The sequence below is a fragment of the Humulus lupulus genome, chromosome 8, assembly GCF_963169125.1.
Source record: "Humulus lupulus chromosome 8, drHumLupu1.1, whole genome shotgun sequence".
Taxonomy (NCBI): Eukaryota; Viridiplantae; Streptophyta; class Magnoliopsida; order Rosales; family Cannabaceae; genus Humulus; species Humulus lupulus.
The window spans coordinates 158190127-158216299 of NC_084800.1; the positions used below are offsets into that span (position 1 = coordinate 158190127).

General features: G+C 39.1%; 1 protein-coding gene and 1 non-coding gene across 2 annotated transcripts; one reads left to right on the forward strand and one right to left on the reverse strand.

Annotated features, from left to right (window-relative positions):
* The first annotated feature begins 324 nt into the window (after positions 1–324).
* On the forward strand, positions 325–1821 carry LOC133796197 (uncharacterized). Its single transcript, XM_062233677.1, has 2 exons — positions 325–640; positions 686–1821. Exons 1-2 carry the CDS (start codon positions 325–327, stop codon positions 1819–1821), a joined length of 1452 nt encoding a protein of 483 aa, XP_062089661.1.
* Positions 691–797, reverse strand: LOC133799048 (small nucleolar RNA R71). Its single transcript, XR_009876256.1, has one exon. It is a non-coding gene; the product is annotated as a small nucleolar RNA R71 (small nucleolar RNA).
* Positions 1822–26173: the final 24352 nt, after the last annotated feature.

Below are 26173 nucleotides of genomic sequence, written 5' to 3' on the forward strand. Positions count from 1 at the left end.
TTGTGGTATACGACAACCATCAAACTTTTGGCGCCGTTACGGGGGACTATTTTTATTCTCTTTATTATTCCAATTTACTTATTTGTGACTAATTAGTTTTTACTGTGGAATTGTTAGGTGTATATGTCTGGTGAAGACAATACCCAAGAAAGGTTATTTTGGCTTAAACAATATCTTGAGTCATCGTCAGCTTCTCGTTCTTCAAGCACTATCACCGATAATCCACTCTTTCAACGTCTTGCTCCACAAGTCAATCCTATTAGAGTACCATTATTGTCTGAAAACGAATCTGATTCTAACGATTCATTTTGATCTTTTAGAATGATGGCCCAGCAAAGGACATTGAAAGAGTTGGCAGTGCCAAATCTTGACCAACAACCACTTTGCATCCAATATCCACCGCTGGATGTAAACTTTGAGCTGAAGTCGGGCCTCATCAACTTATTGACTTCTTTCCATGGGCTGCCTGGTGAGGATCCGAATAAACATTTGAAGGAGTTTCATATTGTCTGTTCTAGTATGAAACCTATTGCAGTGAGTGAAGAACAAATTAAGTTGCGAGCTTTTCCTTTCTCCCTAAAGGATGCAGCTAAAGAGTGGTTGTACTATCTTCCACCTGGTACTGTTGAAACATGGAATGGTATGAAGACTATGTTCCTGGAATGATATTTTCCATCATCTAAAGTTGGAAGCATCAGGAAAGAGATCTGTGGTATAAGGAAATATACAGGAGAGTCTTTGTATGAATATTGGGAGAGATTTAAGCGGTTGTGTGCTAGTTGCCCTCATCATCAGTTAAGTGAACAGCTCCTCATTCAGTACTTTTATGAAGGATTACAATCACTGGATAGGAGTATGGTTGATGTAGCCAGTGGGGGTGCACTAGTTGATAAGACTCCTGCTGCAGCCAGGAGCTTAATTTCTAATATGGCCGCTAACTCACAACAGTTTGGCATTCGCCAAGATTCTATTCCACTACCCCAATTAGCTAATGAAGGGAGCACCTCTAATGCTAATCAGCTGGGTCAACAATTGGCTCAATTAACTGCAGTGGTACAACAACTAGCTTTAGGCCAACAAGTGAGGCCATGTGGAATCTGTCAAGTTGTGGGGCATGCTACTGATACTTACCCTACTCTATTTGAGGGAGAAACTGAGGGTGTTAATGCTGTAGGAAATTTCCCTGGTCAATTACATCAGATGTATTATGAACCCTTTTCACAAACTTATAATCCTGGCTGGCATGATCATCCAAATTTTCGTTATGGGAATCAACAACAAGTTGCTCCACAGTCTACATCTGCGAGACCACCTGGTTTCACTTTGCAACAGCGGTCTCAAAATAATTTTGTACCTAGACCATCACAAGCACCGCAAGCTGCTCCACCACCAAGTGCCAAACCCTCTACTGAGGATTTAATCAATGCCATTGCTACAAATACTCTTCAGTTTCAGCAAACCACCCAAGCTTCCATCAAAATTTTGGAGAATCAGATGGGGCAATTAGCAGCATCATATAACAGGTTGGAAGCTCATCTTTCTAATAAATTTCCTTCACAACCTGAGATGAATCCCAAGGAGAATGCTAGTGCAGTAACTTTGCAAAGCGAGATGCAATATGATCCACCTAGTCCTCCAATGCCTAGTAAATTTTCATCCAACCCACAAGTTGATTGTTCAGTCAATGAAGATGTTCCTTCACAGCCAATCACCCCTACACAACTAAACCCTAAGCTTACTTTCGTCATCCCACCTCCATTCCCAAGCAGACTAAAAAGGAAGAGGTTGACAAGGAAATTCTTGATACATTCCGAAAGGTAGAAGTGAATATTTCTCTTCTTGATGCTATTAAACAAGTGCTGCGCTATGCCAAGTTTTTGAAAGAGTTGTTCACTAATAAGCGTAAGTTGAGGGGTAATGAAAAAGTTAGTGTGGGGGAGAATGTTTTCGCAGTTCTTCAAAAGCAGCTTCCACCAAAGTGTAAGGATCCTGGTACTTTTATTATCCCTTGCACTATTGGTAATAAAAGAATTGAGCATTGTATGTTGGATTTGGGAGCCTCTATCAATGTCATGCCATTCTCCATTTATGCTTCATTGAATCTTGGTCCACTTGAAGAAACAGGGGTGATTATTCAACTTGCTGATAGATCGAATGCTTATCCCAGGGGGTAATAGAAGATGTTTTAGTTCAAGTGAATGAATTGGTGTTTCCGGCTGATTTTTATGTTCTTGATATGGAAGATGAATCTATTCCATGCTCCACTCCAATTTTGTTGGGGAGACCATTCATGAAAACTGCGAGAACTAAGATTGATGTGCATGACGGTACATTGACCATGGAATTTGATGGGGAGACAATTCGATTTAATATTTTTGAGGCTATGAGGTATCCAAGTGATGTACATGCTGTTTACTCTCTTGATGTGTTGGATATGCTTTCTCAACGAGTTTTAGATTTGCATGGTGAAGATTGTTTGGAGGTTGCGTTGAGAGAGCATCTTGTGTTGACCGATGAAGATTTTTCTCATGAAATCATGGATGTCATAACCACACTCAATAGTGGTTTTGACAAGACTTTTAAGAAGGTTGCATTTCTTAATTTACTGATTTCTAATGAGAAATTGAAGCCATCAATTGTTCAAGCTCCTACACTTGAATTGAAGCCACTTCCGGAGCATCTCAAATATGTTTACTTGGGGAAGAATGAGATACTTCCAGTTATAATTGCAAGAAATCTTAACCAAGTCCAAGAAGAAAAATTAATGAGAGTACTCCAAGAATATAAAACAACCATTGGTTGGTCTATTGCTGATATTAAGGGGATTAGCCCTTCTATGTGCATGCACCGAATTTTACTTGAAGAAGGGTCTAAACCAACACGTGAGGTGCAACGGAGATTAAATCCACCTATGATGGAGGTTGTGAAAAAGGAGATATTGAAGCTCCTTAGTGTGGATATTATTTACCCAATTTCAGACAGTCAATGGGTGAGTCCAGTTCAGGTAGTGCCAAAAAAGTATGGAATCACAGTGGTAAAGAACGATGAAAATGAGCTGGTACCAAAAAGAATGCAAACCGGGTGGCGAGTTTGTATAGACTACCGAAAGTTGAATGCAACAATCCGTAAAGATCACTTTCCATTACCTTTCATTGATCAAATGCTTGAGAGGTTAGCGGGTCATCCTTATTATTGTTTTCTTGACCGTTATTCGGGATATAATCAGATTGTTATAGCTCCTGAAGATCAAGAGAAGACAACCTTCACATGCCCTTTTGGTACATTCGCTTTCCGACGTATGCCATTTGGGTTATGTAATGCTCCTGCCACTTTTCAGCGATGTATGATGAGCATTTTTTCATAATATATTGAAAACATCATTGAGGTTCTTATGGATGATTTTAGTGTTTATGGTGACTCATTTGATCGCTGCCTTCATAATCTCACTTTGGTACTCCAGCGGTGTATTGAAACTAACCTTTTGCTTAATTGGGAAAAATGCCATTTTATGGTAAACCAAGGTATAGTTTTGGGTCATGTGATTTCAGTCAAGGGAATAGAGGTCGATAAGGCAAAGATTGATTTAATTCATTCTTTACCATCTTTGACTAGTGTGAAAGAAGTGAGATCATTCCTTGGGCATGCTGGGTTCTATCGGAGATTTATCAAGGATTTCTCTAAAATTTTCACACCACTATGCAACCTTCTTCAAAAAGATGTAAAGTTCGAGTTTAATGAAAAGTGTTTAGTGGCTTTCAAATTATTAAAAGAGTCTTTGACTACAACTCCTATAATTCAGCCACCGAATTAGGAGCTACCTTTTGAACTCATGTGTGATGCAAGTGATTATGCCGTGGGTGCCGTTCTTGGGCAGCGAGTTGACAAGCTTCCTCATGCTATATACTATGCTTCTCGCACTCTTAATGATGCTCAACTTAATTATTCCACCACTGAAAAAGAGCTCTTGGCGGTCATTTTCGCCTTGGAAAAGTTTCAGTCATACTTGATTGGAACTAAAGTGATTGTTTATACCGACCATGCTGCTCTTCGCTATTTATTGGCAAAGAAAGAAGCCAAGCCTCGGATGATTCGGTGGATTCTACTTCTTCAAGAGTTTGATTTGGAGATAAAAGATAAAAAGGGTTCTAAGAATATGGTGGCGGACCACTCGAGTCGTCTTATTCGGGACGAAGATAATTTGCCCATAGAAGAAAAATTTCCGGATGAGCAACTCCTCGCCATGAAAGAAGTTATTCCTTGGTATGCCGAAATTGTAAACTACCTTGCTTCAAAGGAGTTACCAAGTGATCTCACACAAGCACAACGGAATAAGATCAAGCATGATGCTCGCCACTACATATGAGATGAACCTTCTCTTTGGAAGCATTGTACAGATCAAATCATTCAAAGGTGTGTACCTGAATCTAAATTTCATTCCATCCTTGCTTTTTGTCATGCTTATTCTTGTGGTGGACACTTTGGACCTAAGAGGACAGCTCGTAAGATATTTGACAGTGGTTTGTATTGGCCCGCAATTTTCAAAGAATCTTATGCTTATTGTAAGGCATGTGATCATTGTCAACGAGTTGGTAACATAATGACCAAGGATCAAATGCCTCAAACTCCTATTTTAATTCTTGAGATTTTTGATGTTTGGGGTATGGATTTCATGGGACAGTTCCCATCCTCTTTCGGCTATGAATATATTCTTTTGGCAGTGGACTACGTGTCTAAATGGGTGGAAGCAATTGCAACTAGAACGGATAATTCAAAAACAGTAGTGGATTTCATTCGCTCCAATATTTTTGTGCGTTTTGGTACACCTAAGGCTATACTTAGTGATCGAGGCACTCATTTTTGTAACAAGAGTATAGAAGCATTGTTTCGACGCTATAGTGTAACTCACAAGGTGACAGTTGCTTATCATCCACAAGCCAATGGGCAAGCGGAGGTTTCTAATCATGAAATCAAATTGATTATTGAGAAAACTGTAAATCCAAACTGGAAAGATTGGAGTACAAGGCTTGATGATGCCTTGTGGGCGTATCGTACGACATATAAAACACCTATCGGTATGTCACCATATCGGTTGGTGTATGGGAAGCCTTGCCATCTACCGGTAGAGCTAGAGCATAAGGCTTGGTGGGTTGTAAAGAAGTGTAACATGGACATGGTTGCTGTAGGACAACAACGAATGCTTCAATTGCATGAGCTAGAAGAAATACGCAATGAAGCATATGAGAGCTCGAGAATCTACAAGGAGAAAACCAAAGCTTTTCATGACAAACATATTCTTTGGAAGAGTTTTGTGGAAGGTCAGAAAGTTCTCATGTATCACTCTCGCCTTAAACTTTTTCCTGGGAAGTTGAAGTCTCGCTGGTTAGGTCCGTTCACTGTTACCAAGGTTTTTCCTCATGGACCGGTCGAAGTTGTAAGTCCAAGTACCGGATAGTCATTCAAGGTGAATGGTCAGAGATTAAATCCATATTATGAATCAATGGAGAAAGAATAAGCTGCTATGATTCACCTCATTGACCTGGTATATGTTGATGAATGAAGCATTAAGTCGAGCTAGCGACGATAAACTTAGCTACTTTGTAAATTAGTCTATTTTCATTATTTAAATTGAACATTATTTTTATTTTTGTTTTTGTTGAGGTAATTTTAGTTTAATTTCTGTAATTCGAACCGTGAAAATAGTGAAAAAAAAAAAATTGAAAAAGTTTGAAAAAAAGGACTCAAGCAGCGGCACATTTTTCCTGTGCCACGACCCTTTTACGAGAAAAAAGACAAAAAATGCTTTAGAGGCTTCGCAGGCCGCGACCTACGAACAAAATTTCAGAAAAATATCTTCGCAGGCCGCGGCACGTCTTTCCTAGGCCGCGACCCTTTTTCCAGAAAAGAGCTTCAGGGAAATGTAGGCCGTGGCACGTATTTCCTAGGTCGCGGCACACGAAGTTTTTCAGAAAAAAGAAAACAAAACAGCGTCAGGTTTGTTCGTAGGTCGCGGCACACATTTCCTAGGCCGCGGCCTACGATTTCAGCACATTTTAAATTTATAAACTCCATTTCATCATTCTTTTAAAAATCACCAAGAAACCCTTATTCTTCTTTCTTCTTTTTCCCATAATTCTCATCACAAAACCCACATCAATTCCTCCATTTTCCCTTGTTTTCTTTATTTCTTTTTCCATCACCCTAATTCATTCTACCCATTTCTTTCTTTCTTCCTCCATTATTCCATAAACACATCTCCACCTTTATTCCCCCACACTAATCCGAAATTCACACATCCCATTTTTTTTTCTGCATTTCTTACACATTTCATATATATAATCCATGAAGGTTTGCACTCACATTCATTACTCTCATCAAGTAAGTTTTTCTTTGATCAATTTTTTTCAAATTGTGAAAAGTATTTGTTTTGTTAATTGAACAATTGAAATGTGGTGTATTTTGGGAATATTTGTGTGGTTGTTTATTTTGGTAATCAATGTCTCTTGCATTACTTTGATTATTAATTCATGCACATTATGATTTTTGGGAAGTTTTACTTCATGGTCTATAATTTTTTTGGAAATGGTATTTTTCTGCACTCTATGTGTTTGATAAAAAACTTGTGAGGAATGGAGTATATGGTTGGTGTATGAGTGTTTTTAGGGTGAGTTAGAATTTGTTATGTAGGAGTTGAGTTGATGCATTGTGTCACTTTGACCCCGGAATTGGGGGCATTTAAACTTTGGTATGGATCAATGTTGGCCATTGTGGTGTTTTTCTCTTAATCTTTCAATGACTAACAATGGTGTTTTTGGGTTCTTGTTTTTCATTTTTCTAATTTTTGGATAGCCATGGCTCCAAAGACAAATAGGAATCAAGCTTCTTCATCGACGCCAATTCCCTATGATCCACAAAGGTTTGTGTCCATCGAGGCCTATGAGAGTTACATGAATGCCATTGCTCATGACAAGGCATGGGTCCCTGAGCGAGGATTTGATCTTCACATGCATCATGATCAATCTTTCCTCATGCATCAAATTGAGTCTCGGGGTTGGGAAAAATTGTGTGCTCATCCTGAACCTGGCATTGGTCCTATTGTTCATGAATTTTATGCCAACGCTGTGGCTCATGAAAATTACAAGGTGAAAGTGAGAGGTGTGAAAGTGTCATTCAAAGCATCTGATATTAATAGCTATTACGAGCTGCCCCACTTTCAACGTGATGAATATGGTTCGGTTAAAGATAATTTTAATCATCAGGCTATTATTGATGAGATTGCAATGCCGGGTGTTGTATGAACTTTATATAATAATTTGGCTCCTCGCTACATCAAAGCTGCCTATCTAGATAGCAATACAAAAGCTTGGCAGTGGTTTATGGGGGAAAAATTAATGCCGACAGCCCAGCTTGGTCACATTGATATTCATGAGGCGATTATTCTTTATGCTATTCTCACTGACAAAACAATTAATGTGGGGCAAATTATTCATGGTTCCATCAGCTGAAGTATGAGCCAAGTAACGAATGGATTTTATGTTCCCTCATTGATCATTGCGTTATGTAAGAAGGCAGGTGTTCCTTGGGATGAGTCTGAAGACAAAGTGCATCCATTGCGCATTATTGATCACAATACCCTTGATCGATTGAAGGGGAAAACCACTGTTCAAGTTAATGATCAAGGCCAATATTCTATTCCGGTGCCTGTTCCCCCTCTGAACGATAGTAGGAGAACCACTCAACAATGTTTGCAAGCTTTGGAGCAAGAGGTTTATTATGGCCGACTTGATATTCGAGCCAATACTCAACATATCCTGGATCACAACCAGAGGTTTTTAGAATATGCGAGCTACCAGGATATTTGTTATAGGATGGATCAGGCTCGTTTGAATGTGGATATGTCTAGATATCCACCTGCTCCTACTTGGTTGCAGCCATACCCACCACCGGTTCCCATGCCCACGGTGCCATATCAGGCCCCTGATGATGAGGATGTTGCTGGCGCTGCAGATATGGATATTCCCGAAGAGTAGCTTGTTATGAGGGAGTTTTTCTTTCTTCTCTTTTCACTTTATTTTCTATTTTCCTAAGTCCATTGAGGACAATGTACTGTTTAAGTGTGTGTGTGGGGGGGGGGGGGGAGGATATTTTCTGTTTTCTCAGGTCTTTGTTAACTTTCTGTTATTTTTGTTTTATTTAGTGTCTGTCAGTATCTGTCTTTAATTTTAGTTCAGTTGTGTTGGTCTTGTTGAAAGCATTGGTCGATGATGAAACTTTGAATTGTGCTTAAAGTGATGTTAGACAATGAGGAATTTTGTATGATTTGTGTGCTTGACTCCTATGTGAATTGCTGTTTTGGTTTATGTTGTTTTTTTTTTTGCTCTATGCACGATTGAATTCACCACTTAAATGTGTTGGAAAAGATTTATGCTTGTTGAAAAAAAATAAAAATTTGAAGTCCCAACCACTCTAGAAATCATTAATCAATTGGTTGAGGCGAAATCATAAGTACACATGATTAGGAAGATGATTAAGGCAGTTTTTTTGGATCGTTTGAGCCGTTCAAGCCAACCTATTATATGATAATCCCTAGTTTCCCATGTTTGAGCCATGACGACTGTTACTTTTCTTCTATGAACCAAAATTTTTGACCATATACCTCATTGAAAAAAAAAATTATTTCTTTATTGTATCCCATTGCACCATGGTTATATATATGATTTTATCTTGTGGGATGGTTTGTAAAAAAATAAAAAGAGGAAATACTTATGGGTTATTTGTTTGGTTGTAATTTGTGTATGATCTCTATTTCTCTCCTTGGACTATTATGAAAAGAAAAAAAGAAAAGAAAAGAAAAAAAAAGATTTGCAATGAAAATAAAAATAAAAAAATTTTCTTATATGCAAATTTTGCAAAAGAATAAGTGTGGGGGAAATAGTGAGATCATTATGGAAAGAAGAGTAAGAAAAAAATAGGGATTTCTTGAATTGTATGGGGAAAATTTGGGGCAAGTTCAAAGAATGAAATTGATGTATGCTATGGTGTGATTTAAGCTTAAATGTATCTTTCTCAACTACCCTTAATCTTAGCCTTACATTACAAGCCTATAAATACCTTTTGATTTTTGATCATGGCGTGTTTATATTAGTGGAGAATTGTTGGTTAATGTCTATGGAGTGGATGCTTTTCATTGAAAAACATTTTGGTATATTGGGACTGATTTAAAAGAAAATGATTTGGCAAGTATGGATTAAATTTGATGCATTTGAGTTGGTGTTGTGATTAAGAGCTTAGTAAATTATTTTTGAAAATCAAATGGTAAATTACATATGGAGTTGAAATTCTGAAGAGTATGAAAATCTGAATTGTTTTGGCATTACTTCTTTGTGTGATTCTCAGAGACATTCAAGCTTTTGACAAGACCTTTGTTTAGTGAGTCTAGATTAGTTTTTTTTTTTTTTTTTTAATTTTGTTATTTTAGTGTTTTGCTAAGGGACTAGCAATATTCAAGTGTGGGGGAATTTGATAAGGTCATTTTTGTATTAATATTTGTTAAGTTTTTCTATGCTTGGATGGTGTTATGATAGCATTTTAATAGTTTTAACTTAGTTTCGTGATTCTACAACATATTTTCTACATTGCATTTTATGATGATAAATCTGACATTTTGATGGCAAGTGTAGTTAAAATAAAGTTTTAGGAGTATTCCAAGCTTTCAGGATTGAATTGTTGAAGTGACGGCAACATACAAGCTATCTAAGATCAAGAATTGAAGAAATTAAAGGTAGGTCGCGGCTCATAAAACTCAGGCCGCGACACTTTAAATGGAATTGGAGTTTCAGAATTTTTTTTTTCCAGACAGGTCGCTGCTCAGTTTTTTCAGGCCGCTGCCTGAGTGACCAATTTATGCACAGATTTTGTTCTAGGCCGCGGCTTGCAACATTGTTTTCAGATTTTTTATTACTTTTTAATTAGAATTTAATTGAGACTATAAATGTAACGCCCTACTACCTTAGAGCCGTTACTTAGTGAGTTTAAATTAGAAATTGTGCTTTTGACTGACTCTAAGTGGTTTCTAAAACCAAAAGTGTGGATAAATCAGAATTTAAGGCTGTACTCTTTGAAAATGTTTAACTTCATTAAAACGTTAAATATAAAACATCTGGGATCCCAAAATAAGGTTTACAAAGTATTTACAACTCAAAAATAGGTTTACACTTGATCAGTTATCAAAAGAATGATTTAATACAACCATATACAAAATGCCCCCAACCAAAGCAGTCGGGCAGGCCGAACATGTACGCGCCGCCCCCACGCTCTCCATACTCATGGCCGGTTGACTGACTCCTTGCTTTTACCTGCCACACGGAGCACCCGTGAGCCGAAGCCCAGCAAGAAGACCCAAATAGCACATAACATATGCAAATAATATCGCTGGCATAATTCACTGATAAATAAGAAAATCATCAATTTAAACAAGCACGGCCATGTCGCCCCAGAGGCCTTACCAAAGCTTGGGGTCTCGGTCATTACCGTAGGATAACTCATGTATCCCTTGGGTCCCACCCTCGCTTTAGCATCCCATGTGCTGAGCGTTGCTTCCGGCCCCACTGCCGTACCCGGCCCTTGCCGCTCTCGGCCTTGCCGTTCATTCAATTACAATCACACATATCATACATTATGAAATAACCATTCAAACATACAATAGTTTATCTAAGATTACACATATGCACACAATACAAGCTAGGGCCGTGCCCAGCCATCACACAGTGGGGCCATGCCCTAAACTCGGGTGTTACGGTTTTCTTACCTTTAGATTCAGTAGCCTTGATCAACCGGACTCCTTGAGCACGATCCTACCCGAGCCCTAGCGCTTACCTAAGCAAAATCCACAAGTCAAAGTCATCACCAATCCTCAAATCCAAAACCTAGTCTCGGGACTAATCCCAAGCCCCCGGGAAGTCCTAGATCCCCAAAACAAAGTGGCGAAATCGAGCCCCGAACCCTAGGTCAAAATCCCTTCACAAAAGCCCAAAAATCCCCTCTGTGAACAGTGCAGCGCTACAGCGCTCAAAAGGTAGCGCTGTAGCGCTACAAGCAGAACCAGCCACACCAGACAGGGGCTAGCGCTACAGCGCCCCCTGCCTAGCGCTGTAGCGCTAGTTGCAGCAGACCAAAACCAAAAATCGCATCTTGCGATTTTCTTCCCCCATTTCGAACCCAAACTTGTCCAACTCTTTCCCAAGCCCAAAAACAAACATATATACACCACACACTCATCCCAAGCACCCCAAGAACTCAATCCCAAGCTCAAGCAACCCTCAACTCAAATTCTAACCCAATGAACCTCATAAACCAGAAAATCAATTAAACAACAAGGATAGGGTCTTAGAAATCATACCGTGGGTGGAATTTCGACCTTGAACTGAACCCTAGACCTCCTTGGCTTGTACCTTCACAACCTTGACCTGTTTTCCCCAAAAACCCCATCCATTTAGCTCAAAAACACAGTTCAAAACCAGCAAAACCCTAAAACCGAAAACCTCAAGAACTTACCTCAATCTCAGATTTGATCTTGCTAATCCCTTGCAAATCCACAACCTAGCTTACCACTGAGCTTCACCTCAAGAAAAATCAAAGAAGAAGGGTGGGAGAACCACAAACCAAATCTTCCAAGCCAACCCTTCAGCATTCCCTCTCTTCCTTTTCTCTTCTTTCTTTCTTTCTTTCTTTTCAGCTTATAATTTTCTCTACTAAATCCACTAAGTATAAAGGCCTTCTTTATTTTATCTCTTGCAAGCCTAATGACCAAAATACCCTCTCTTACAAATTCTAAGCCTTTATGTCCACAAAGGGCATTTTAGTCATATTACCCAATTTCCCACTAATTCCTCAAGTGTTCCTAATAATTCCCGTTCGCTACCCAATGCCTAATAAATCACCAAATATATTCCCAAATTCTCGATTAACTCCCCAGGCTTAACCCAAGCCTGGTACAGGTTCCCGCTTTGACTTTCCGCTAACCTGCTCGTTCTAGGATCGTCTCGAGTCATAGATCACAGGTATCAACATAGTCAGGCCCAACATGGCCAAATTACAAATATGCTCAATCAGGTCTACATGCATATTAATTCACATAATCATAAAACGTGCACTAAATCATAATCATGCATAAAACCCATTAAAGACCCACACAGAATTCCATTATGCCCTCCAGGCACGCTATCTCAGGCCCTAAGCCTTAATACCGAATTTGGGGTAGTTACAACTATCCCCTCCTCATGAAAATTTCGTCCTCGAAATTTACCTGAATAACTCGGGATACCGCTCCCGCATATCCGATTCCAGTTCCCACGTCGCCTCTTCGACCTTGCTATTCCTCCACAGTACTTTAACCAAGGCGATTGTCTTGCTCCTCAAGACCTTGTCCTTCCTATCAAGGATCTGAACAGGCTTTTCTTCGTACGATAATTCCCGATCCAACTCCAAGTTCTCATAGCTCAACACATGAGTAGTGTCCGAAACATACTTCCGAAGCATGGATACATGAAACACGTCATGAACCCCTGATAGAGCTGGAGGCATTGCTAACCTGTAAGCCACCTCCCCAACTCGCTCTAGAACTTCGAATGGACCAAAAAACCTGGGACTCAGCTTGCCCCGAACGCCAAATCGTTTTACTCCTCTCAGGGGTGAAACCCTGAGGAATACATGGTCACCAACCTGAAATTCCACGTTCCTGCGTTTCAGATCTGAATAACTCTTCTGGCGACTCTGGGAGGCGAGCATACGAGCTCTAATTTTCTCAAGTGCCTCATTGGTCCTCTGAACCATCTCAGGACCTAAATACCTTCTCTCCCCTGCCTCCTCCCAGTGAATCGGTGATCTGCACTTTCTTCCATACAGCATCTCATACGGAGCCACACCAATTGTCGCCTGATAACTATTGTTGTACGAGAACTCAATCAGGGGGAGATACCTACTCCAAGATCCCTCAAAATCCAACACACAAGCTCGTAACATGTCCTCCAGAATCTGAATTGTCCTCTCAGACTGTCCATCCGTCTGAGGATGATAAGCGGTACTAAACCGGAGCTGCGTGCCCATAGCCTTCTGCAGGCTCTTCCAAAACTTGGAAGTGAAAGTGGGGTCTCTGTCGGATACTATCGACCTCGGAGCCCCATGAAGTCGAACAATCTCCTTAACATAAAGATATGCATACTGCTCCACAGTATAAGTCGTCTTCACAAGTAAGAAGTGGGCGGACTTCGTATACCTGTCTACAATCACCCAAACCGAGTCATGCTGACCCATGGTCTTTGGCAATCCTACCACAAAGTCCATGGCAATATCTTCCCATTTCCACTCGGGAATCCCAAGAGGCTGTAATAATCCTGCTGGCCTCTGGTGTTCTGCCTTAATCTGCTGACAGGTTAGGCATCTAGCCACATAATCCACCACGTCCCTCTTCATGCCTGACCACCAATACAAAACCTTCAGGTCATGGTACATCTTCGTAGAACCTGGGTGTAAATAGTAGGGAGTGGTATGAGACTCGTCCAGAATCTCTCGCCGAATGTCTGGATCATTCGGAACGCAAATCCGTCCTTTGTACTTCAACAAACCCATCTCAGAAATAGAGAAGTCCTTAGTTGCTCCCGATAGGACATTCTCTCTACGTTCAACTACCTGAGGGTCCTTTCCCTGTGCTTCCTTAATCCTCTCAAGGAGCGTTGACTGAAGAGTAATGTTGGCTAACCTACCAACCACTAGCTCTATACCCGCTCTGGTCATCTCTCCTGCTAGTCTGTCAGATATCTGCCTCGAACTATACAACTGTCCTGGGCCCCTCCGGCTCAATGCATCAGCCACCACATTAGCCTTCCCAGGATGGTATAGGATATCACAATCGTAATCCTTTACCAGCTCTAGCCACCGTCTCTGGCCCATGTTCAAGTCCTTCTGGGTAAAGAAATACTTTAGACTCTTGTGATCAGTGTATATCTCGCACCTCTCTCCATACAGATAGTGTCTCCAAATCTTAAGTGCGAATACCACTGCAGCTAATTCCAGGTCATGCGTGGGATACCTCTGCTCGTACTCCTTTAATTGCCTTGATGCGTACGCTATCACTTTCCCAGCCTGCATCAACACGCATCCCAGACCCTGTCTGGAAGCGTCACAGTAGACCACAAACTTCTCATTATCTGTTGGCAGGCTCAGCACTGGTGCAGTAATCAACCGCCGCTTCAGCTCTTTGAAGCTATTCTCGCATCGATCTGTCCACACAAACTTGGTCTTCTTCCTTGTCAATTCTGTCAACGGAGTAGCAATTCTGGAGAACCCCTCTACAAACCGCCGGTAGTAACCTGCTAGCCCAAGGAAACTTCTAACTTCAGGAACATTGCTGGGTCTAGGCCAATCTCTTACTGCTTCCGTCTTGCTTGGGTCGACTAGTAACCCATCCTTACTGATAATGTGGCCTAGAAATGAAACTTGCGATAACCAGAACTCGCATTTGCTAAACTTAGCATATAACTTATGCTCTCTTAACCGATGCAACACCAGGCGCAGATGATGCTCATGTTCTGACTCTGACTGGGAGTATACTAGGATATCATCAATAAACACGATCACGAACTTATCCAAGTAATCCTTGAAAATTCTGTTCATCAAATCCATAAATGCCGCTGGGGCATTGGTTAATCCAAAGGACATAACCAGAAATTCATAATGCCCATACCGTGTCCGAAATGCAGTCTTTGGTATGTCCTCATCTCTGATCCTCAACTGATAGTACCCTGATCGGAGATCAATCTTCGAAAACACTGTACTCCCTTGAAGCTGATCAAATAAATCGTCGATCCTAGGCAATGGATATTTGTTCTTGATGGTCAACTTATTCAACTCCCTGTAATCGATGCACATCCTGAGCGATCCATCCTTTTTCTTAACAAATAAAACTGGAGCACCCCACGGCGAGAAACTCGGTCTGACAAACCCTAAATCAAGTAGTTCCTGCAGCTGAATCTTCAATTCCTTTAATTCTGCTGGAGCCATTCTGTAAGGTGCCTTGGAAACTGGCTCTGCTCCCGGAGCCAACTCTATGACGAACTCAATCTCCCGCTGTGGCGGCAACCCCGGTAGATCTGCTGGAAACAAGTCTGAAAACTCGCAGACGACTCTGGTTTCATTCGGTCCCACTGCCGCCACCTTAGAGGAATCCACTATACTTGCTAGGAATCCTATGCAACCCTCTTGTATCAGGTCTCTAGCCTTTAGTACCGAGATCACAGGTACTCGCGGTCCATCCACCGTTCCCACGAACACAAAGGGTGCCTCGCCCTCCTTTGAATTCTAGCCAAGTTCTTCTAAGTTTCTTGTGGTTTACTTTGAGAGAGAAAAGGAAGAGGAGGGAAGGTCGGTTCTTTATGTTTCTATCGAGTTTTGTGTTTTACTTAGGTAATTAAGTCAATCCTAAGGCTCGGGGTGCCGGAAACGTCCCCGGGGGAAAAATGGTAAAATTCCCCAATATTCCCACCTAAGCTTCATAACCTCAAATATATCTCCAATTATTTATTTCCATAACCCGATAACCCAGATAACCAACTAATATTCAAAATACCCCTTGACTTACTCCAAGTCAAGCATTAGGTCACGTTGTGACTTTCCCGCTAGCTCCGTAGGATCGCCTCAAGTCGCATGCTGCAGATTCACCCACATAATAATGTGGTCCTCAAAATTATAGCATATAATCTCATTACATTCATATAACCATACAAGCATGCTTATTATATAATCACACATTAAATTAATAAATTCACACATAAACCAATTATGCCCTCCCAGCACACTAATCAAGGCCCTTAAGCCATATTAATGATTTTGGGTCGTTACAACCGAGTTCCCAAGATGTAGGTATGGGCTAGTTCGTAGGGTAAGATGGTAACGAACAAGCCAAATAACTCAAATAATACAACCACTTAGAATACTAACCATTCAGAATTGAGATTGAATTGACCTATGGTCAACTATACGATATGACTAGAATAGATAATAACAGTATGTTTACTTATCCCATCAACTGTCAATATCGGTCCAGTCTGATGTAACAAATACATCCGATCTTATCTACTTTGCTAATGTTCTGGCAAGAACATAACACTTCAATGTGTAAGTAGATCAAATCGTAGATTGGCAAGTCAATGTAAATCCTGTGCACTGACTAATCTTAGGACTAACTTATTTTTGAACATATAATCATATTTATATTCCACTGTGATTACGTCACTATAAATACGATTTGCTATATGCTTGGGAGTTAATAGAAGTTTATATTAAACAAATATTCATGAAAAAAAAATATGTGAGCAAAGTGATTGATCAAGTCAAAAAATGATTTCTATTCTTTTATTGATAATAAATGAGATTACAAAGAAATTGAGTTTTAATTAAGGCATAAAACCCCAACAAACTCCCACTTGCACTAATTGAAACTAATGCCTTAATTCTAATAATCCCATTTCCTTGATATGCTTATCAAATGTAGCTTCTAGTAGTGTCTTTGTAAATGGATCCGCAAGATTGTCTTCAGATGCAATCTTCATAACCTTCACATCTCCTCTGGCCACATATTCTTGAATAATGTGATACTTCCTTTCTATATACTTACTCATCTTGTGACTACGAGGTTCTTTCGAGTTGTCTATCGCTCCTGTATTGTCACAAAAAAACACAAGTGGTTTATCCATTTCTGGAATAACACCAAGATCTGAATAGAACTTCTTTAGCCAGACTATTTCCTCAGTTGCTTCTGATGCGGCTATGTACTCAGCCTCTATGGTGGAATCTGAGATTGCAGACTGCTTTACGCTTCTCCATATCATAGCTCCACCCCCAAGAGTATACACCATTCCAGAAGTAGACTTCCGGCCATCGACATCAGTCTTAAAATCTGAATCGGTGTAGCCTACAAGGTTCATAACACCACCTTTGTAGACTAACATATAATCCCTAGTCTGCCTTAAATACTTCAAGATATGCTTAACTGCTATCCAATGTTCCGGTCCTAGGTTTGACTGATACCTGCTCACTACTCCCACTGCATAGCAGATATCTGGTCCAGTACACAACATGACATACATCAGACTTCCAACTGCAGATGCGTAAGGAACTTTTCTCATTGCATCTTCCTCTTCAAGAGACTAGGAGACTGCTTCTTTGAAAGATGAATTCCATGGCAGGACTGTAAACGTCCTTTCTTGGAATTTGTCATTGAGAAATGTTCAAGTACTTTATCTATGTAAGCTGCTTGGGAAAGAGCTAAGAGTCTGTTCTTTCTATCCCTGATGATCTGGATACCTAGAACATAACTTGCTTCACCCAAATCCTTCATCTGGAATTGAGTGCTCAATGAATTCTTCACATCTGAAAATTTCTTAACTTTGTTTCCAATGAGTAAGATATCATCTACATAAAGAACCAGGAATACCACTATTTGATTTGCCTTCAGTTGGTAAACATAAAGCTCATCAACATTTTGTTCAAATCCATAGATTTTGATTATTTCATCAAACTTAAGATTCTAGGAACGAGAAGCTTGCTTAAGTCCATAGATGGTCCTATTCAACTTGTAAACTTTTCCTTCTTGTCCAGCTACTTTAAATCCTTCTGGCTGATCCATATAAATGACTACGTCAAGCTTTCCATTAAGAAAAGTTGTCTTGACGTCCATTTTCTATATCTCATAGTTGAGAGCAGCTACTATGGATAGGAGGATGCGAATGGATTTGAGCATGGCTACAAGACTAAAAGTTTCCTCATAGTCCACACCTTCTCTTTGGGTATAACCCTTTTCCACTAACGAGCTTTATAAGTCTCGATATTTCCATCAACACCTCATCTCTTCTTGTAGATCCAATTGCACCCAATGGTCCTAAAGTCACTAGGTGCTTCCACAAGATCCCAGACGGAATTTGAGTACATGGACTCCATTTCCTATTTCATTGCTTCAAGCCATAGTTCATTTTCAGGGCTAGCCATTGCCTGTTTGAAAGACACCGGATCATCATCACTAATGTTACCAACAACCATATTGGTTTCACCATCCAAACCATAGCGAACTGGGTTCCTAGAAACCCTTCCACTACGACGAGGCTCCATGACTGTTTGCTCAGGAACAGTGGTACTTTATTCATTTAAATAGACTTGCGTTGGTTGGACATGAAGAGTGGGAATTTCATCATCAATTTGCATTGATGATGATGGAACATTGGTTGGAGTCAATTCTTTAACCATCTCCTCTAAAACTACTTTGCTATGTGGTTTGAAGTTTTGGACATAGTCATTTTCCAGAAAAGTAGCATTCGTAGAAGTAAACACTTTCTTTTTCTAAATGACTATAGAAAAGTCCACCCCGAGTACCTTTAGGATACCCAACAAACATGCAAACTTCATTTTGCGGTTCTAGCTTTCCTTCCTTTTTCTACAGGACGTGGGCGGGACACCCCATATTCTATAATGGCGTAAACTACGTTCACGACCATTCCAACGTTCTAAAGGTGTTTGGGGATTGATTTAGATGACACGACATTGAGAACATCATTCACGGTTTCAATTGCATGTCCCCAGAACGAAGTTGGTAGAGTTGAGTTACTAAGCATGCATCTAACCATTTCCAATAAAGTTATGTTCCATCATTTCTCTACACCATTTTGTTGCGGAGTGCCTGGGGCAGTAAGTTGTGATAAAATCCCAAGTTCAATTAAATGATCTTGGAACTGCATATCCAAATATTCTCCACCCCTATCAGATCGCAAGATCTTTAACGTTTTACCTAATTGGTTCTGAGCCATCGCTAGGAATTCCTGAAACTTTGAAAATGTTTCTAATTTCCTATGCATTAGGTAAAGACATGAGTATCTAGAGTAATCTTCAATGAAAGTGACGAAATAATAAAAAACACCCCTGACTTGTACACTCAAAGGTCCACAAACATTTGAATGCACAAGTCCAAGTGGTTCTTTGGCCCTATCACCCTTTGCAGAGAATGGACGCTTGGTCAGTTTGCCTTCTAGACAAGATTCATAGACAGGTAATTCACCTAAGGTGATTTCCCTCAAAGGCCCATCCTTTGTAAGTTTTTGAATCCTATCATAGCCAATGTGACCTTGTAACGCCCTGGATAACCAAGACCGTTACACTGTGTGTTTAAAATAGTGCAAGACTTGCTAATCAAGTCATTCAGACAAAGTGTAAACTCTATACCATTATCAGAGTAAGAATAAAAAGATTTTGGTCACAAACAGGCTATTTTCATTAAAAATGGCGGTTTAATACATGGAGACTCAAAACAGGGTTTAGATGTCTTAGTTACAACAAATTCTAGAAGTTACAAATAGTTCAAGCCACTCTAATGGCAAAATATACATTTTAGGTTTCCGTTCCTGTATAATTTCTCGACCGTGGCGGCCGAGCAGCTGACAATGTACACCTCTCCCCCAGAGCTCTCTAACTCATGGTTGATTCAGCCTACCCTTGCCTTTACCTGCACCACGTAGCACCCGTGAGCCAAGGCCCAGCAAGAAAGCATAATAACATAGCAAGATCAGCAACACCTATCAAATATTTTACAATGCTCAACCAAGAATTCAATATTTCATAACATTTATCCAATCAGTAATAACAGTTTGTTATCTAAGCAATCAACCAACTATATTCATAACACAATGTTCACATTCATAACCAATAGATTGTCATATCCATCAAATAACATTCAGGGTTGGCACCCTTAGTCGCACCCTCTATTTAACACACTGTCTTCGGCTCATTAGGGCCGCCCCCAGTGTAATACTCACTGACTCCGGCCAGCTTAACCGAGCTCAGTGATAAATAAGCTGCCTCAGCTACCAGTGGCCGAGCCGCGCCCCAGTGCGCAAATATTGATTCCGACATCCTTAGGCCGATAATCGCATGTCCCGTAGCATAATAACACCATCTCACGACATGATATACAAATGTAGGGAGCTCTTAGTCCCATCGTGTCCACATGGTTAATCACATTCACATAACAATGCATACAAACATAGGGAACACTTAGTCCCAACCTAACCACATACTCAGGTGCAGCTTTCTTACCTGTATCCCGAGCTTCTGATGCCCCAACGCCGCGAGCACGGTCCTCTATCCCGAGCCTCACCAAAGACCTAGTCACAACACAAACGAAACATCCTTTATCACTAACCAATCCAAATCTACTTCCCGGAACCAATCCCACACTCTCTGAATGCCCCAAATCCCTAAAACAATGTACCAAAGACATCCCCCGAATCCCCGGAGCAAAGGCTCAAAATTGCAAAATATCACATTCTGAAAATGGCCTAGCGCCGCGGCGCTGCCCTATAGGGCCGCGGCGCCCAGCAAGTCAGAGAGCACACGCACCGCCCAGAAACAGCCTTGCGCCGCGGCGCTCCTTCGCGAGCCCAGAATTCTGGGTTTTTCCCCTGCGTTTTCCCGAACCCATAACACTCCAAATCACCCCAAACTTATACCTAAGCGTCAAAATCAATTCAGAACCCCAAATGAACCCCTTTTAACAACCTATAACATCACAAACAACCCCAATCACACAAACACACCCCAAAATCCTATCTTGAGTTTCAAATTCCTAAAAATTTAACCATGGCTTCCAAAACTACAAATCATGCTTCAAAAGTCTTAAGCCACACCAATTAAGAAATTAAACATGCTAAAGATTCTTACCTCAATCAAACTTAGCTTGAACTCCTCCCAATTCCAGCTCCCAACCTCTTTGCTCTTGATTACCCTAATTGAATTTCAAAGTAAAACCAGCCATATTCCCTTTAAGTTTTCTCACTTAATCTCTGAAAATTCAGACTTAAATTCAACTTAAACAGAGCTCAATTCTTACCTTTGAGAAATCCTAGCTTAAACCTGGTTTTGATTGCCTCAAACTCCCTTTGAGTCTCCTCCTAGGTCCCAAGTTCAGCCCCTTCTTCATTTCCCTTTTCTTTCTAGCCCTTTCTTTCAAATTCAGCATAAACCAAAATATAACAAAGTATAATACGTATTCCCTTTTCCTACAGCTGAAGTAATCCTAATCCTTGCCTAATGACCATTTTACCCTTCCATCTAACTCCCATTCCAACTAAACCTCAAGGCCCTTCTTGTCATTCCTACTTCCTTACAATCCTACCACTTCTTTTAACCAATCTTGTTACTCTCTATGGTTACTAGCAGTTACACAAGTTACCAAATTACCAGTTACCATTATCTCACAAGAGCTAACTTACAAAATCCCCAAAATACCCCTAGACTCCTCCCGAGCCGGGTATAAAATCCCCGTTGTGACTTCTGAGTTATCTAGCTCTCTAGGACCGTCTCGGCACGTGCATCGCATTGATATCACCACACCCACGTGGTACAAATCACATCACATAATTATCACACTTATGCCCTCAACGGGCTAGATTTATCACATATCATAATACACATAGTCATGCATCTCAAATACTCAAATAGTCATATAACATGCTTAAAATCATAATCATGCGTCTTAATCATTAAATTCACGCATACTTCCCATTATGCCCTCCAGGCACGCTAATCAAGGCCCTTAAGCCTTATTAGCAAATTTGGGTCGTTACAAACCTAGTCTCAAGTGCCATAAATACGTCATATTATCGTTATCGGTCTTTTGACGTTTATTGGTCGTAGGTTTAACTACTTTGAATAAATCATTGTTAAGAGCGAGGGGTTCGTTAGGTCGCAGAATATAAAGCCCATTTTCCAAACATGCAATACACAATTATGATCCATTGTAGGAAATAAATATATTAGAACTTGTGAAAGTCATAAAAAATCGTTCTAATTGCAACATGGAAACTAAAATTAAATTTCTACTGAAATTCAGAATAAAAAATACATCTTTTAAAATTAAGTATTTATTTTTGAACTTCAGACGAGCTTTTACTCTAGCTTGGACCGCAATGAATGCTCCGTCCCCAACTCTAAGCTTTAAGCCGCCTTCGTCCACTTCCTCCCACGATTCAAGAAACTGTAAAGAGTTACAAACATTGTTAGTAGATCTAGAATCAATAATCCAAACGGATTTATCATTCTCTAAAACACATGTTTCCAAGATAAATGAACTATACCTTTGTTTTTAGCTGCTAGAAACTTGGGGCAATCCTGTTTCCAATGCCCATTCTCTTTGTAGTGAGAACCCTTACCTTTACCTTTCTTGTTTTTCTTGTTTATCCCCTTAGGCATCTGTGCACTAGGTTGTGCATTCATCTTTGCAGCCTTTGCAGGCTTGGGGTTGTTGCTTTGTCCCCCTTTCCTCTTATTTCCAGCTTTCAAAGACAAAGCTTGGTTAGCTTTAGCCTCAGCTGGATCTGCAGCAGTAGTAGTAGTTGTCTTATTTTCTCCTTCCTTACTAGGTCCACCCATGATAGACTCGAAAGTCTGAAGCTCGTTCACGAGCTGTGTCAGACCATAGTTGAGTTGATAACGAACGTGCGGACACAGTGCCGGTTCTGGGGATTCCTCAGTCATGACGAACTCAGAGTTATAACCAATCAACTCTATGTTGATATTCTGCTTCCACTTAATGAAGTTTTCTCCAGTGTGTTTCTCCATCGAAAGGTGAGAAAGGATGGGAGTAGACACAACCACACTTAAAACTACCAATCATCAATAAAATAGAAATCAATCACATTTGCTCAATAGAACTCCTATTCACACAAATTTCAAGAAATAACACAACATATATAAAAAAATATGTAAGATATGAGAAAAAAATACCGAAATAATCATATCTCTATTTCTTAAGGTTTTTAACTAATCTATGATATCCTTGTCCCAGTTGGTGAGAGTAAAAAATACCACTAGTTAAATAAAATTGTAAACTTATTAAATAATGGACACCATTATTGACAACCTACTATTCGATAAAAATAAGAAAACAAAATCTCTTATTTTATGAGCTAGACCCATGGTTTCGATAATCAATAGATTTAGTCTTAGTAGTCACCGTAGGGGTGAGTCTAGTAGAATTTGACCTATAATTATCTATCTTTCGAAATTTAGCCCTGTCAAAATAACTAATGAATACCTTCCATAGGGGGACGAATCAAAGCGTCTCGAGGCCCCATTAAGCTATTGACTTTGTTAAACTAACGGTGGAGATCGAATATAATTCTTAAAATAAGCTCATATAAAATTAAAAATAGTATTTTTATTATTTTTTCAAAATTTTAATGTCTGGTTCTCCAAAAAAAATTGTAAGATTAGAATTTTTAAAACCAAAGTCCTATAATTTCCTATTAATTCTAAAGTGTCACATTAAAACAAATTCAATTAATTTAGAATTAATTTGTTGCTAATCAATATTTAGGTTTAACTAATATAATGAACCTATACATTTAAGTCCAACTCAGGTAAATGAGCCTTAACAATTGGGCTTGTATGGAGGAAGGCTGGGTTTAGTATGTCGTTCCCACTACTAAGGCCCCCAAACTTCCATACAAGGTCCAAAAGACAGGAATTTAAATCTTTGTTTTATTATTTGCTATTAATTGATTAGGCCCACTATAGTCATGCAAAGCAAATGAACATTCTCAAGTGAAATCAACCACAAGAGAGGAATTTAAACTTTACATTTTCTAATAGGCCCAAATAAAACCTATCATTTTATGAATATTTTACTTGGCAAAAAATCCATATATTTAACAAACATATGGGCCACTATATGCATCTAAGCCCAATTGCAAAAATACCACATATAGTGTAAACATACATGTTATAATTGGATGGGCCTAATCATGTTACTATATGAGCAATTCTATGAATTTATGCAAAAATACCACAATTTATTTCATTTGCAAAAATACCACAATTAATTATCTAGAATTTATCAAAATATTCGAATTAATTAAATTTTTACAAAAATAAGTCAATTTAAATGAAGTTTATCAACAATTAACAATAGTTAATTTAAATTTCATTTATCAACAATCAACTTGGTTTCGGTTAATTTGAAAAACAAAAATTAATTTAATTTAAATAGGATTTATCAACAATTAAACAAAGTTAATTTAAATCCCATTTATTAAAAAAATATTTAATTAATTGGTTGAAAAAATGATATTTTTCAAAATTTAACCAATTTTAAACTTTAAAATCCATATCTTAACTGTTTTTAAAAAAATATCTTGTGTTGTTACATTACAACTATAAGCAAATATTTTAACAATTAAAAAAATATATATATTAATAGTTATAACAACCCTAAAATATCTAAAAACAGTTAAACAAATTCAAATATGCATGAAAATATCTAACTAACGAATTTCAAATTTAAAATAATTTAAATATTAAAAACTATAGAATAAACACATATTTATATTTTCAAGTAAAGATTTAATAAAAATAATAAGCATTTTAAAAGAAAATATGTTAAATATCTTATATATTAATTCTAATATTTTAATATATTAAAAAATTTAAAATTAAGTTGTTAGTCTATTTTTAAATTTGAATTTGAATCTTTGTAGAAAATATCTAATTATTTAAATCTCAACTAAAAAAATATCTTATTTTAAAAAGCAATTTTAAATGATAAAACAAATATGATATTTTTGGATTTGATTATAAATAATCAATTTTCACAATTTTTATTTTCTTTAATAAAAAAAAATTCGGATGAATAGTATCGTGCGCTGGTGCGCGCACGGTGTGGGTTCAATAGTTCCCACTAGTGCCTTTGTCTCATGGTCAACCCCCTATGGTTGACAAAACGCATTAGCTTTCATGCTAGTGTGCGTATTTCTTTTCCATAAGTGCCATCATCTCACCCTAACGGTGGCTATCCGTCATTACTGTAAACTCTAGGTCTCGTGTAGAGCATCTACGTTCTTACTCCTTTACCCATTGTGAAGCACAAATTATCACCTTTTCAGTCTACACATGGCACACCCTAGTTCTTGACACACCACACTATTAACTCCTCGTTTTAAGCAAGGACAGTGCCCACTGTACTGTCCTCCTGTATTAGTCCACCACATGTCATACTAATACCTATGGCGTAATAATCAACCCTTATTTCAACTTTTAAAATTCCAGTACGTGACTATCCATTTAGACAAACTTTACGTTACTTCAGTCAAGGGTATGGCAGTCCTCGAAAATTCTTTAACTAAAAAACGATGTGTCTTACTGGTCTCACCGTGCTTCTCACCCCTAAGGATTTCCTTTAGCAATTCCCTTACAAATTCTATCTTAACTACATCATACACAATCCCATCACTTCCCATAGTGTGAGCTTGAATATCATTTGGAGAAATCATAACTTATCCCTTCTGGAACCTTACCTGTAATCTCCACTTCCTCAACCTCAGTAGTATCAACAATTTTTTTTTACTCGTGTTCTGTTCCTAACCGGAAGTACTCCAGAGCATTCTCGCAACTTATCCTCCCTCTTAACAAATGGTGTTGACATATCCCATGGTGAGATGCTCCGTCAAATCAGTCCCCCAACTTCAAGGACTTATTTCTTTATGCTTAGCTAGTGCCATTCTGCATGATGTCTTTGGTACCGATTCTATCCATGCCTTAGTCCCATAGCACCCTCAATTTCCTAGATGCGAGAGCAATCCCGACGAATCCTTATAAACCTATCTGAAACCTCACTGACTAATCCAGTTTCCCCTCTGGTATAACTGATATAACCCTGGTGGTACCTACCACAATAGCTAGGCATCTCGCGAATGCAATCAGGTCCTTCCCTTTAAACTCAGAAGTTACCATCCTTTCTTACAGTCCATGGTTGTTCCTTATTTGGAAAACAAATCCATACTTAGGATCATACCAAAATCCTCATATAACCATCTCAATCAATTATTACTGCTAACTTTCTACCCATAATACTCTGACCTGTCTTTTAGAAACTTCCAACTTTCCCTAGTAGACACTAAGATCTCAAGCCCCGTAGCATAATAATCATACAATATGTACCACATATCTATGTCTCTACTAAGATATACATAGCACCAGACTCAATAAGTATAATATAAAGGAACGAGAACTAGAAAGCCAATCTGTCGCCTTCGAGGGACTAGCCTCGGGCTCTGACTGCATCAAGGCAGACACTCGAGCCGAA